Source organism: Schistocerca cancellata, chromosome 4 (genome assembly GCF_023864275.1).
Source record: "Schistocerca cancellata isolate TAMUIC-IGC-003103 chromosome 4, iqSchCanc2.1, whole genome shotgun sequence".
Lineage (NCBI taxonomy): Eukaryota > Metazoa > Arthropoda > Insecta > Orthoptera > Acrididae > Schistocerca > Schistocerca cancellata.
The window spans coordinates 864,646,905-864,663,128 of NC_064629.1; the positions used below are offsets into that span (position 1 = coordinate 864,646,905).

At 41.7% G+C, this 16,224-nt stretch overlaps 1 protein-coding gene across 1 annotated transcript in view; it reads right to left on the reverse strand.

Annotated features, from left to right (window-relative positions):
* Positions 1-16,224, reverse strand: part of LOC126184477 (dynein axonemal heavy chain 7-like) — a 1,143,184-nt gene that overhangs the window by 924,905 nt on the left and 202,055 nt on the right. Inside the window, exons 12-13 of the mRNA XM_049926869.1 lie at positions 4,973-5,201; positions 4,143-4,349 (exon numbers count right to left, since the gene is read on the reverse strand). Coding sequence (XP_049782826.1) covers positions 4,143-4,349; positions 4,973-5,201 — 436 coding nt within the window. The remainder of the gene's footprint in view (positions 1-4,142; positions 4,350-4,972; positions 5,202-16,224) is intronic.

Genomic DNA, 16,224 nt, shown 5'->3' on the forward strand with positions numbered 1-16,224 from the left:
GGAAGAGCTGCGACAACTTTTGGCAAACACTCTACACGTGTTTGGAAAAACAACAAACTCTCTTTGACCACCAAAATTCTCGTATATCAAACTTGCGTCCTCAGCACCCTTTTGTATGCATCGGAAACATGGACTACCTATGCCAAACAAGAACGTCGCCTTACTGCTTTCCACGTGCGGTGCCTGAGATCCATCCTCGGAGTAACGTGGAAGGACCGAGTGACCAACGAAGCAGTGCTATCTAAAACTAACTGCAATAGTATTTCAGTTATCTTGAAGCAGAGACGACTACGCTGGCTGGGACACGTCCACCGTATGGATCCTGACAGATTACCACGTGAGGTGATACTTGGAAAGATCTCGATAGCCAAAAGACCTGTAGGACGTCCTGTATTGAGGTTCAAGGACTCCTGTAAACGAGATATGGAGAGCTTTGGAATCGACACAAACAGATGGGAGCTACGGGCTAGCATGAGACCAGAGTGGCGTGATGATATATCATCTGGAATGTCGATGCATGATGAAGGCTTGTTAGACAGATTAAGGCAGAAAAAGCTTAACAATGCTACCACTGCTCCTGCCTCAGCAGCCAGATACACTTGTGACAATTGCGGCAAGAGATGCCGTGCTGCCATTGGCTTGACAAGTCATATGAAAAAAATGCAACCCATAAACACAGAGACACTGCAACAATCATCTACCAAGATATCGTGGCCAATATATACATTCCTAAACCTACTTTTATTCAGCAATGAATATTTTGAGTAAATTGACAGCTTTGCGACGGGTGGTCCTCTGTCTCCCTGGCAGAAAACTTTTTTATTAAATACTTTGAGAAGAGTGCAAGTGACTCCGCCGAAGGTAAACCAAAAGTCTTCTGGAGATATGTAGATGATAATTTTGTAGTATGGAGCCCCCGCGAAGAAGAACTGTCACGCTTTTTGTTGCGTATGAATTCAGTCCACGAAATATCCAGTGAGGGTAGAAGAGGACAAGAGCGGCTATCTGCCTTTTCTGTACGTGATGGTCAGTCGGAAAGTAGATGAATCCTTGGGGCATTCCATCTACCGTAAGCACACACATACAGACTGATATTTGCAGGCGTCAGCTGCCACTATCCGTCAGAAACTATGGACGTCCTTCTAAAGTTGGTGCCATGGGCACATTTGTGTCTGATAGAGACAGCCTTGCAAAGGAGCTGGAACACCTACAATCTATGTTCAAATATAGCTGATATTCTCCAAATCAGATCAGCATGGGTTTAAGGAGGAAGAAACGTGACCACTCAGCAGAGAAGGAACTGTTCAAGTCCCCTGTGTTCCTCCCATATTTCGGAAATATTTCGTCGAAATTATACAGACTCCTAAGGAAACATTATGTCAAAGAGACCTTCCAGCTACCTACAAAGACTTGTGCTCTTCTTGGTTCGGTAAAGGATGGTCTGGATTTGCGGATAACTGGAATCTAGAGAATATCTTGCCAGTGTGGCAAAACCTACATTGGTCAGACAAGACACACAGCAGCTGAAATGTGCATGTAACAAGACCGCCACACTCGTCTTTCGCAGCACAGTAAGCCAGGCATAGCCTATAATTGTATTTCTGCAGGACCTTCTATGGAATTTTCTGTCACTAAAATCTTGGCCTCGACCAGTTCCTTTTGGTATTCATTTACTGAGGAATCAGTGGAATTATGTTTGGCGGACGATCTTATTGATCGTGATGACGGCTTTCAAATGGAAAAGGCGTGGGACGTGTCGTGGCCGGTATCAGCAGCCGCATTAATTATTCTTCGTTGCAACTCTTCCAAATTAAATGACAGAATACGAAATCACATGGAGGTAAGTGAGGCGACTGTGGGGGCAATTGGAGAGGAGGAGAAACATGGTGGAAATGACATATAGTCCAATACTGAGGCAGTTCGCCACTGCGGTAATCACTAACGTCAGAAAGGAAGTGTTGTGAAACACATTATTTGTGCAGAATGGAATCTCCACTGTCTTGGTGAATTGTGATATAAAGCAATGCTGTTGCATGACCAGGTACACTATAGCTGTCAGCTCTTTCTGCAAATAAATGAGTAAAAAATAAAAAAAATCCATCAACTTTTGGAGAGGACATGGCACAACTGACTCAGATTTAGCGAAGTCAAGAACACATAATGCCCACATCAGTCCAGTATTCCATACGTTCAGACATACTTACCCTCTAGTGGCGCAGTCTGCAACTATGCCGTGATGATTATTACGAGCCGGCCGGTGTGGCCGGCGGTTCTAGGCGCTTCACTGGAACCGCGTGACCGTTACGGTCACAGTTTCGAATCCTGCCTCGGGCATGGATGTGTGTGATGTCCTTAGGTTAGTTAGGTTTAAGTAGTTCTAAGTTCTAGGGGACTGATAACCTCAGATGTTAAGTCCCATAGAGCTCAGAGCCATCTGAACCATTTTGATTATTACGAATTAAAACTTAGAGAGTTGCTCTGTCCACTAATATATGAAATTTTTCTGTGTGTCTTGGAGTTTTCGCACAGTTTGAATGAAACTGCATAACTTTCTTACAGATTGTGATACTGTAAAGTTGTTATTGCTCAACGTGAAGCAAATATGCGTCAGAATTTTCCCTGGTATTCAGCTGCCCTATTATTTATAACAGGACAGTAAACAAGAGCGCCGACCGCGGTGGCCGAGCGGTTCTAGGCGCTTCAATCCGGAACCGAGCGACTGCTACGGTCGCAGGTTCGAATCCTGCCTCGGACACGGATGTGCGTGGTGTCCTTAAGTTAGTTAGGTTTAAGTAGTTCTAAGTTCTAGGGGACTGATGACCTCAGAAGTTAAATCCCATAGCGTTTAGAGCCATTTTATCAAGAGCGTACGACTTAATTCCGGATTAATGTATTCATTCAAACTGAAATGAACAATCATGAAGGGCATTTTCAGCTGTAATAATTATACTAAAGAGCCAAACAAACTGGTGCACCTGCGTAATATCGTGTAGGGACCCCGCGAGCACGCAGGAGTGCGCAACACGATGTGGTAGGGACTCGACTAATGTCTGAAGCAGTGCTGGAGGGAATTGACATCATAAATCCTGCAGGGCTGTCCATACATCCATAAAAGTACAAGGGGGTGGAGGTCTCTTCCGAACGGCACGTTGCAAGGCATCCCAGATATGCTCAATAATGTTCATGTCTGGGGAGTTTGGTGGGCATCGAAAGTGTTTAAACTCAGAAGAGTGTTTCTGGAGCCACTCTGTAGCACTTCTGCATGTGTGGGGTGTCGCATTGTCCTGCTGGAGCTACCAAGTCCATCGGAACGCTCAAAGGACATGAATGGATGCAGGTGATCAGTCAGGATGCTTACGTACGTGTCACCTGTCAAGGTCGTGTCCAGACATATCAGAAGTCCCATATCACTCCAACTGCACACGCCCCACACCATCACAGAGCCTCCGACAGCTTGAACAGTCCCCTGCTAACATGCAGAGTCCATGGGTTCTTGAGGTTGTCTCCATACCCGTACACGTCCATCCGCTCAATACAATTTGAAACGAGACTCGTCCGACCAGGCAACATGTTTCCAGTCATTAACAGTCCAATGACGGTGTTCACGGGCCCAGGCGAGGCTTAAAGCTTTGTGTCGTGCAGTCATCAAGGGTACATGAGTCGGCCTTCGGTTCCGAAAGCCCATATCGATGATGTTTCGTTGAATGGTTTGCACGCTGACCCTTGTTGATTCAGTCGTCGTTGGTCCCGTTCTTGCAGGATCTTTTTTCCGGCAGCAGCGATGTCGGAGATTTGAAGTTTTACGGGAGTCCTGATATTTACTGCACACTCGTGAAATGGTCGTACGGGAAAACCCTGACTTCATCGCTACCTCGGAGATGCTGTGTCCCATTGCTAGTGCGCCGATTATAACACCATAACTATAACACTATAATACTTAAACCTTGATAACTAGCAGCAGGAACCGATGTAATAAATGCGCCAGACACTTCCTGTCTTATAAATGTGTTGCCGACTGCAGTGCCGTATTCTGCCTGTTCACGTATCTCTGTATTTGAATACGCATGCCTATACCAGTTTCTTTGGCGCTTCAGTGTATAATGAGGTTGTTAGTATTGAACATATTACATAATTTTACTAACCTGTAACTGACTGCAGTATCCCTTCAAATATGAACTACTGTCATGTGAAATACTATAATGGATGTCAGCTGTCCATATTATCTGAGATACACACAGTATTACTTGTCCTGGCCATGTGCAAACCCACGAGCTTCTTCTTTGTGGACTGTAATCTATATTACTCTGGTGTATGTTATGTTCTAATGAAAGGACCATTTGCGTCTCCATCTGGAAATGAATGATAAAATATAATATAAACTGTACTTCTCAGTGAATGTAGCAGCATGACAGTATGTACTGTTTATTCAAAAATGAAACACTGTGAAAGCTAAGCTAGTAACAGAAAGACTGTTTGTTAAAAATAATCAAGAAGACAATAATGTATTCTAAAGTAAGTTATTTTCCTTAGTTATCATGCCACATTTCATACCCATAAAATATTTTGATGCTGTCAACAGGGAAAATTTGATTTGACATAGAAAATACACAATGAAGCCAAAACTTATACATTATGTTTTTGTGAGTGTTTTCCGTACATCATGTTAGTTGTATGGTGAGGAATGCTGATGTTTCGAGTGAGAAATTCCTCCATCTATGAAAAAAATTACAAGTATCCTTTTCGTTTTTCAGTACTATACATCAATCACAATTATTGATATTTTGAACACATACTGCCGTGAAGCAGCAGTACAAAAAATTGCATATCTGTAAGTATTTTTTGTATGTGTATAAAATATCTACATTAAAATTGTTTCTATTTCCAAATACAGAATTTTCTCCATAAAAATACTTTCTTGTTTCTATTACATATATAACATGTATTAAATTTTATCACACAAAATTATTAATACCTCACTAAACCACTTTTCTGCTGTGACTCCATTACGTGATGTAGGAATGTGGTTCAGAAGTTTTATTTCTTCGCCATGTTCACTAATGAGGCAGTTTATGTTCCCATTACCATCAACTTTCAGTGCGTTTATCCCAGCAAAACATTTGTTGAGGTACTTTTGTACACTTAAGGGGTTACTTCCCTCCGATATTATTTGCAACATTTCGTGATTTGTCAAGAAGAAAAATCTGTAAGGGAAGAAACATTGTTCTATGCGTTATCCGACGAAATGTTTTCTATAGCTAACGTTACTTAAATGGCACACAAAATGTTTTCTATAGCTTATGTTACTTAAATGGCCTAATTGTTCAGTATGATTTTAGCTGATACTGTTAAACATTTTATTTATTAACAACAGTATACAATATATGAGTAAAGTTATTAATTATAAATTTTCTTACATAGTGACTATCAATATGTCTACTATTTTCTGATGGTTCTAATTGTAACTACTGTAATATGTGAGGGTACTACTATTTTTTTTTCTGTTGGGTGTACAGTCTCTGAAAGAAGCTACAAATTATTGGTGTATGAGCTGTATTTATATGGAATCTGTAATGTATTTGTTGACAATATCATTACTAAGATTTTTTTTAATAGAACCTAAAAAGAGTTTAACTATTTTCTACTATTTAAAAAAAATTTTTTTAATGAGTGAGTAACTTTGTAATTTGCTTCCAACATTGCATGTACATAACAATTTAATGGTGGAAATGGAATGTGTCTGATTGATATTTGTTTCACACTGGAGCCACATCCGATTTACAATCTGCTACCACAATCCAGTAAACAGCTATTTCACCATCTCCAAACACTGACTGGAATGCTGACGCAAGGCGTTTATGCAGTGTTTATATTGCAACAGCCTTGTTAATAGAGGCAGAACGAATTAATTATGCAGTATGTAGTGAAACTCTAAGACTGTATCTCGTGGTGAACCCGACAATGGGGGATATCAGAGGATCAATTGCAATAGCATAATATTTATTACAAATAGTTTACAGTACATAACAGGGCTCATGTCTAACTAAGATACAAATATAATTGCTACCCACAGATTGGTAGTCAACTGAGTCTACTCTGAGATATAGCAGAATATATAAATTTAGACCAGGTCCTTGGCACTGTCATAATTCATGAAGTTTAATTGCAATGGTTTGCGTCAGCAGATTTCGCTGCTCAGAGTAGGATTGAAACCAGCATGACAGACTTCTCAGGTGTTAAGTTTAATTTGTGCCTCATTATGTACACACATTCTAAACATGCACAAACACCACTGGGATTAGATCTGCTAAGCTTAGATAATCACTGAAACTCAGACTGAGGAAATGTTACTCTCTTCAAAAAATCAAAGATACTGCTGATTTAGGAAAGCTGATACAAGTCCTTTGAAGGTGCTGTGGTGAGTCATGTACAACTGGCACAGAAATGTAGGCTCCAATCCATCTTTGTCAGTGAAAGTGCAGGAAATAACACTCGAATCTCAGATCGTTGATAGGTATCCTCTAATGTTCTCTCTAGATTACTATCATTTATACGATATTCCATTATCAGTACAGCGTCTGGTCTCTGCCTGCTGTACAAGTCCCCATTTTCGACTCAATGTTTAATCAAAAAGAAATTAAAGTTCATCTTCGTTTCAGACTGATCTTTCTCTGTTGTTATGCAGTTGGTTCACAAATCACATACCTTGGCCGAATTTGTGGTTCTGTTTGCTGCAGGCTGCTCACAGTCCAGAGTTATAAATATGATGATGGTGGTTTACTAGATTTACTTATTCACTCGTTCATCCAAAACCTGTTTCCAGATCATGGTGTAGATAATAGATATTGTATATGAATGTGTGTCAAAACACGTGCACACACACACACACACACACACACACACACACACACACACAAAGGTATGTGTTTTAAGGAAACAGCAATATTTCAGCAAATAAATAAATTTTTTCCTATACCCATAAAAAGGTTTGCACTGCTTGCAGGAGCTTCACTGTCTTGTACCAAGTCTCTTGTATTTAAAATGTTCTAATAATTCAGCTTCTGAATAGAAGCAGTGATCTATTCAGAGTAATTAACAATTCGCTATTAAAAATAAATTCTCTGTTAAGAATTCACTTAAAATGTAACAAAAAATGAGAATGATGAACTTATTTTTACCTCATGTGGAAATATATTCCAAATCTGTATTGCACTATTTGCAGTGGAAGCCTCACCAACTGGACATAAAATTTTTCTTTCTGGCTTGCATCATGGCTATAGATAATAAAATTTTTGTTTATGTCTTTTAAATTATTTCTAACATATTTAGAAGTTTCTAGTATATACGTTCAGGGAAGATGGAAGATTTACAACGTCTGAGAGAGGGGGTTTGCACAACAACAGCCCCAGAGAAGAATGGGGCTGCTGTGAGCCAGAAGTGCGAGTGGTTGGTGGAGGCGAGGTTGGGGCCTAACAGACTCCAGAGAAAGGCAGCTTTATATCTAACAAGTTCTTTATTGATGCATCTGTGCTGCTCGATACACAGGGTCAGTGGCCGGCTGTCCGCCGAAACCTGCTGGGCTGGCTGCCTGCATGCCCTATGACTCTGACATGGATACTCCGCCGAGCTCTGGCGGAGCCGTTACATTAGCTCGACACGCGTTTCCTGTGCCAACAGCTAATACTCAACGATGGCGTATTTACTACAACCCCAGGTGACAACCAGCTGCGTCATGGCAGGAGATGCCCACCACGCTGACATGCCCATCTCGCGATGCGGCTGTGCACAGGGAGCGACCTGCTGTCCCCTGGGTTCAAAAATGGTTCAAATGGCTCTGAGCACTATGGGACTCAACATCTTAGGTCATAAGTCCCCTAGAACTTAGAACTACTTAAACCTAACTAACCTAAGGACAACACACACACCCATGCCCGAGGCAGGATTCGAACCTGCGACCGTAACAGTCCCGCGGTTCCGGACTGCAGCGCCAGAACCGCTAGACCACCGCGGCCGGCTGTCCCCTGGGCAGGAGTCTGCCGTGTTGCTGGAGATGATCTGGGATGGGCAATTACGCCATTGCAATAAGTCCGTGGAGTGATTTAGTGTTCAGGGCTTGTCGTACCATGGCCTTGAACCAGAGACTTCTACTGGCTGGTCTGTGTGGTATCTCTGTCCAACACAGCCCCTTGTCCTGGTACAGGTGTGAGACTAAGAATAATCCCATCCCAAAAATGTCTAGTACTTGTAGTCATCAGCAGCGCACTTATTGTGCATGTGTGCCACTTCGAGTCACGTTTCCTAAAACGCCAGTGCCACTGTCAGTATGGAAATTATCTGTCCCCTTACTGCACTTGTCTGTGCAGTACCACTGAGTTCGCTATTTCAACAAGCTAACCTGTCTCGAAACGTTTCATTGGCCTTGTTGAATTATTACAATGACAACCTCACGTCCTCCTCTGCTGTCAACAGTTCTGCGATACATCACTCAGGCTCACAATAATGTGCCAATGTATACTTGGTATACCACATCACCCTCACAAGACCTGGTACCTCAGGGCGACCTTAAATCCAGTCTGCTATTGTATTACATGTTCATACAAAAAACAGAGAGACTGACAATCAAAGCAACTTTCCCACCTGGCTTAGATACTGATGCAATCTTACTTACTACACTGCTTATTGCTACTTGACTTATGGAGCTTTTTGTTTATGGGGCTTTTTATTCGTGGGACTTTTTATTACACCTTTTTTGCACTTCCGGCCACTTAAGCTTCACGGTTGCACCGTTACTTCCTTTCCTCTTAACCCTAAATTTACCTCTTTTTCGCTTTCAGACTACAAGGACACATTTTCGCTCCCTCTTATGCTCTACGGATCCAGCCTACTGGATTCTGTACTATTGGTGATTTATACTGATGGTCGTCTCTCCGCTTCAGAAGAATAAAAGCTATGCACGACGTAGTTAGCCACTGCAGTACTTCATATTACAGCACTCAAAATCACTGTTACGGGTCGTTGTTGTTCTCTGAGCTCCTCTACGTGCTGCATCAACTGCTCGCCTGAACTGCGCCCTTCCTGTGCGGCAGTGAAGCGATCCAAGTAATTTAGTAAGTCAGGTTCCATAGTTTGATTCCGGAGCGTTATATTCGGTGCTGTCAGTAACTTCAAAGGTACATCTGGCCAATAAACTGTGATTGTGAGATGTTCACTTGCGTGATTCCTGTAATCATAACTGGCCGATGGAAGGTTGGCCCTGCTGCATCAAATGTAGTCCCACTGATTAATGATGCATTTCCTTTAAGTTCAAACCATCTGGCCTCCGTAATTTTGCTCCGCTTGTAACGACTCGCCACTATTCCCATGTCATCAGAATTGGAGTAAATCCAACAAAAACTTGCTTGCTGAAAAAGCAGACTGCGCTCCATGATATTCCTCAGCCTAGTCCCTTCTGTCGTGGCAAGAACAATTGCACTACACATGAGCTCTGGCTGTGTTGTATTACAGTGTCGAACATATTGTGACCTTCCCCCTTCGACAATGTTGCAACTCTTCGTCCGTCAGTACTACATGGATGTAATCATCTTCCGAAATTGACAATACCCAGCTGATCCTCAGCTGCGTGAGTTTTGCAAGAACTGCCCACTTCATTGGATATGTGTGAATGGCGTAGCCCTTAAACTGTACGTGTCTTCCTGTTGCCAGCAATCAAATTAGAATATCCATTCATCTCGGGCAGTTTTCACTTCTACTGATGCTATGCATTAGGAGGATGGTATATTTTGTCCACTAGTTCTCATAATTAAGCCTAACTTAGGCGGTAGCTCGCTCTGTGCTTTCTGAAACGACAAGTACTTTCAGGTGACGAAACGCAGTATTGGTATGAGTTCCATTCTTTCCCTAGACGTATCAAAACCTGAGGACAGAGACAAGTATCGCCCTTCCACCCTTCTCAGAAGGCTGTTATCACTAGCAAGCCCACAAACAAACAACAAAGTAACAGAAAAAGTCTCTACACCTACATATCGTATTCCCTAGAGTCCTACACACATGCAAACATGTAAAGAAAAGGACACACCCATCACCTGCTTGACCCTGATGAATATCGAACTTCGTGTACAGGGTCAACCACATTTTCTTGTCTCTTCCTATGATTCCTTCTCCTCATGTTCTTCTCTGGATCCATCCTTGACACTCCTGGAATCAACTCTGGGCTACCTTGAAAAGGCTGTAGAGGCCCAACATGTACTATTGTCGTTCTTGTTGGCAACTGAAGCGTCATATTTACTGATGAAGTAGTCTCCACAACCTAATTGGGTCCTTGATATCTTGTGATGAACTTCTTCGTATTCCCTTTCAACGCGTAAGGACTAGATAACATCACCTATTGTCCTACTTTGTATTGTGATAAATCTGCCATAGGCGCCAGTGATTCCTCATCGGTCTCTAACGCCTTTGTATTCACCTTCTGTACTCGTTTCCATACTTCTTGTGCTGTTTTTGCAAACTCACATACTGACTCTAGCACTTTTACCTCTCTTTGCCTTTATCAAATCGAATGTTGATGGTATTTTCTGACCGTACACCTCCTCATGTGGAGACAACCCAGTATTCATATGTACTTTACAATGATACGCTGCACGACATACCTTAGATATGCTTCCCAGTCAATATGATGTATTTTCACAAGATAACTTAAAATTTTCACAATTGTTCTATGTACCTGTTTTGTTCTAACATTGGCCTGTAATGAAGAGCACTAAATCTTAACTTCTCACATGCAATAACTAACACAGCTCCTTCAACAAGTCTGACATGAAATTCGTACCGTGCTCTGTAATTACAGTACCTGGTACTCGAACCTTCGACATCCAGCTGTTAACCATAGATTGCGTCACTGTTACTGCCTGCTGTTTCAGCATAACCACCATCTCCACCTACCGAGAGAAGTGATCTATTATTATTTATATAAATCGGTTTCTGGCTGGTGTACGATTGAACTGTAGTAATATCCCAAACATTTCAAATAGTTTTGATGCTTCTGATAGCCTCTGCAAAGAGGCTCGTTTACAATTCCAATAGCTATGCACTCTATACACAATTCCTTACATACTGATCCACTTTCCTTCCTCTCCCGCAGTATCTCTTGACCACTCTGCATCCTCTGCACCCTCCACAACCTTACAACACATGATCATGTGCTTCCTTCAAAATTTTCTCATTAAGCTTCGTTGGTACTACTACCTGCGGTCCTAACCATGCTTCCTAGCACAACAGTCTCTCACATATGCTAAACAGTGTTTGTGTCGTCTACTGTTTAGTCACTGTCAACGCTCTGCACAGCTTGCCGCTCTGCAAGACCATGACCCAGAACTTTCAGCACTACTACTTTTCTCCTTAATGCATCTGTATTCCCGTGCTGTCTCCCTGGCTTGTGTACTACTTTGTAATCGAACTCACTAAGTCTCAGAGTCCATCTTGTCAGCCTGCTAAACAGGTCCTTCAGTCCAAATAACCACATCAGAACAGCGTGGTCGGTCACTACCCGAAAATTTTTCCCATCAGGCAAACATATAAAATACGTGACACCATAGATGAGACTCAACATCACCTTCTCTTCAATTTTATCCATATTTTGCAGCTTCCTTCTCTGTCACTGAATGGTTCTTCTCTGCTGTATTCAGTTGTCTCGACGCATGGTCTACAGAATGTTCTTCATCGCTAATCTCCTCGCTTAAAACACATCCAATAACATGGTAAGATGCATTACACGAAAAATAAAATCCTTCTGAAAGTCTAGAAATATTATAACGGGGCTGAATATCAAAACTCTAATCTTTAATTCTTCAAACACACCTGGACACTCCCCTGTCCATACGAATTTCACACCTTTCCTTAGTTACAGTGTGTGTTCTCATGATATGTCAGCAAACCCTTTCACGAATTTCCTGTAGTAATCGCAGACCCCAAAAATGATTCTGGTTCAATAATCGACTTACTTACTGGGAACTCTCACTCATCTTATACTAGCCTCGAGGTCTGTCGTTACTCTGACTTTACTAATCACATTTCCTAATACTCTACCCCTTCTAATGCAAAATGGCCCTTGTCTGTGCTCAGCATCAGACGCTCAGCCCTCAATCTCTCAAACATTTCTTTCAGAAATCTTACATCTTTTGAGAGCACAATGATATCAGGATCATGGGGTTCCAGGTTCGATTCCCGGCTGGGTTGGGGATTTTCTCTTCCCGACGGCTGGGTATTATTGTTGTCCTCATCATTTCAGTATCATCATCATTTGTGACAGTGTCTAGATTGGACTGTGAAAAAAATTGGGACCTGTCACAAATGATGATGATGATGCTGAAATGATAAGGACAAAACGAAATTGGGACCTTGTATGGGTGCTGATGATTGGAGGGCAGTGTGGAGGGTAAAAATCATAGAGGGAGACCAAGAGATGAATACACTAAGCAGATTCAGAAGGACGTAGGTTGCAGTAAGTACTGGGAGATGAAGAAGCTTGCACAGGATAGAGTAGCATGGAGAGCTGCATCAAACCAGTCTCAGGACTGAAGACCACAACACATGGGTGCTGATGACCGCGCAATTGAGCGCCCCATAAACCAAACAAACGATGATATCATCTAAGAAAGCTAGATACTGAAGCAGTTTCAAACATCTCAAGATACTGTCTAGCAACCTCTGAAATCTAGCAGCAGCATTTTTCAATCGAAATGACGTTCTCTTGAACTGATAGTACCCCCACGGTACCGAAAATGCTGTCTTTGGCCGGTCTTCGGGAACAGCCTCGAATTAATGGTAACCAGTACTGAAATCCATAGACAGAAAGTACCAACAACTCTCCAAGTTTAATTGGTCTCAGTAATGTTACAGATGGCGTAGGCATCATTTACACTCCAACTGTTCAGAAGATGGTAATCACAGCAAAACCTGTATTGTCTAGAACCATCTGTAGACTTTTTTTGGTACGACCACAATTCCTGCATCTTTTATCCTGTTAGCTGGGCTGCAAATGCCTAGGAATGCAACATGATTTCTTATACACCGGTGCATCGTTCCCACTTGGTATTCGGTGTTGAGTCACGGGTGTTGCTTGAAATGGACACCATGGAAAAAATAAATCCTCAAATTTGAAGAACAGTTCTTACATTCTCTCTCTCTCTCTCTCTCTCTCTCTCTCTCTCTCTCTCTCCCTCTCTCTACTCCCTTTAGCTGCTCCCGTTTCCTATGTAGTGTAGTCTTAATGGTGGCTCACACATAGTTGTGGTTAACACTCATCTTGCACTACTCAGTCTCATCTGGGATGTCTAAACTCATCAACATCCCTGTCCTTAGCTTCACTTCTTTGCCTACAAAAAAATATTTGCCTCCAAAAAACTGGTACCACTCTGTTGCCATACAACTCTTGTATGCATACAACGTTTCTCTTAATAAAATAACTTTCTGGATTCTGTACATCGTTCTTCTCGTGAGGCTCTACAGCACGTAACATACCCACAGATAGATCTGGCTCCCCACTCACCCAGAGCGACCTCCCAATGTCACCTGGCACACAGTCCGCAGCTCGTGGTCGCGCGGTAGCGTTCTCGCTTCCCACGCCCGGGTTCCCGGGGTCGATTCCCGGCGGGGTCAGGGATTTTCTCTGCCTCGTGATGACTGGGTGTTGTGTGATGTCCTTAGGTTAGTTAGGTTTAAGTAGTTCTAAGTTCTAGGGGACTGATGACCATAGATGTTTAGTCCCATAGTGCTCAGAGCCATCAACCTGGCACACAATAATACGAATCAAGCCTTAGTACGGTTGTAAATAGTTCATCTGATTTGTGCAATATGCTAGACGCCCCTTGCGACAGTTCTACACTGGCTACAGCTTCTTCTAACTGGAATTCCATCCTACCTAATTCTACAGTATGTTTCGAAAGATCAGCTTTAGCACAAAGATGATACAAAAAGTCTAGCCCTAGGATCATGCTGCAGCCCTCGCTTACAAGCAGTACCACATATACACACTGTTTAAATCGAGCAACGCTTATACAAGAATCTACGTCCACTGCCCACAAAAATCTCACCTCATTTTTTTCGACCTCACGCAAACATAGCGTGGCGGGTTCCATTGCCTTCGACTCACTAAGTCTCATGTAGAGTTTATTACAAATCTGTCACAGTTGCAGTTCATAAATTTTGGCAGTTAGTTTCGAAACACTCGGTTCATTCTTAAGCCTTACTTACTGAGGCTGCGCTGCAAGTGCCTGATCTTATTAACAACCAACTAAAATTGGCAATACGTGCATCACACAGTGATGGCATATACATGTCACAATATACATATGGTCACTATGCGCGTCAGACTCAAAATCGGCCAATAAGCAGACACAACCACCCTGTAACCGCCCTATAGCGCAAAGTCCAGAGTGTACACACGAGAATTTAAGTACTTAAACCATACCAAAAATATCTTAAACCATTAATTTTTCTGCACTTCATATGCACAGCTAAACTGTTGCAGATGTAATTGTTACACAAGTGTCTAGTAGAGGGTAGAATATGAAGGCAGCGTATCTTGTTACATTAGAGACGACTTCCAGTAATCGGTACTTGACATGAAATATTTTATTATAATTGACATAAAAAATTTTATTATAATGGCTGTAGCACAGTTATTATGATAATTTTTAAATGATATGTATTTTACTAATAATGAAACACTTCTTTGTTTATTGCCTGTAATTGTCCCAAAAATGCGAACTATTTATTAGATGACGAAAACAGACATTTTCCTTAGACCATGCACACCCAATAAAAGAAAAATTAATGCATTTATTGTGAGAGTGTGTGGCATTACATACATGAATGCGGTCGGGCTTGAGGGAATAAAATCTGGTAAATCACTTGGGGTCCACCACGTGAGCCACCTCAAGGTATTTGTAGAGTAATTCAACATGTCAAAGATTACACATGTAGAAATTGTAAATAGAGTAGCAAATTGTAAATTGTGTAGACAGGTTTGTAAACGTGTTCATTTGGACTTTCATAAGGAGTCACACAAGACAATGGAAATAATGGAGACACATCGTACTTTTAAGACGACATACCCTTACTTCAGGGGACCTTCAAATCATTAAAAAGATAAAAGAAGCTATGTTTCTTTTACAATGGGCAGTTATTCCATGCATTCCAAACACGGGTACAGCGAACTGTAATGTAGCAACTGTTTGGACGATGTGGAGGTGTAGGTGTAGTGAGACACCGTAAGTCAAATGCAAACGAACTTAGTGCCTTCGACACGAGAAAATCATCGAAAGTCGGGTCGTGCAGACAACCAGCATATTTGAAAGCCCACGCAACATTAAGATTTTCCAGTTAGGGTGACGTAATTGCGTCAGGGGTTTCTCGGGCAAGTCAGGGTGACTTCCTTTATTATGGTATAACACACTGCCAGGCTGACGTAGAAAGCCAGTTTCTGAAGTTAGGTGAGTTCATCGCAGAAAAGAATGGCGATGGTTTCTACTGAAGTTTGTGAGCGCTCAACGCAGTGTGTGCAAGTTCAAAGTTTGTGAGGGCTCAACACAGTGTGTGCGAGTTCAGTTTATGTGAAGTAACACATGGTGACAGGCGGGGGGAGAGACTTCACATGATGCAGGTAGAAAGGGAAAATAGTATCATTATGTTGCAAGGATCTGTGATATATTAAACACAAGAAAAATGGATGATTGGGAAGAAATTAAACATACAATACTACAGCCAGTTAAAGAAATGGGACAACCACGAAGAATACCAAGACACAGATGGTGGAACGAGCTCTGTGATGAAGCAATTGACAATCGATTAAAGGCATGGAAAAAATGAATCAGTGATAAGGAACGTGAATACTGGGAAGAGTTTAAAGAAGAAAGGAAAAAGACAGCAAAAATCATCAGATCAGTGAAAAGAAAATATGACAAAGACAGATTAGAAGAAATTGATTCAGACTTTAAAAGGAACAACGCTAGAGACTGCTATAAGATTTTCAGAGAAGTTTCAACAGGATTCCCATCACTAAGTTTACATTTTAAAAATAAAAATGGTAAAATGGTTTTAACCAATAAAGAGAACTGCCAAATTTTAGCTGAATACTTTGAAAATCTATTAAATTGTGAAGAGCCTAATGACAGATTACAATTTCAAAAACCACAACACAAAAATTCGCCATCGGAAGCACCTACAGTAGAA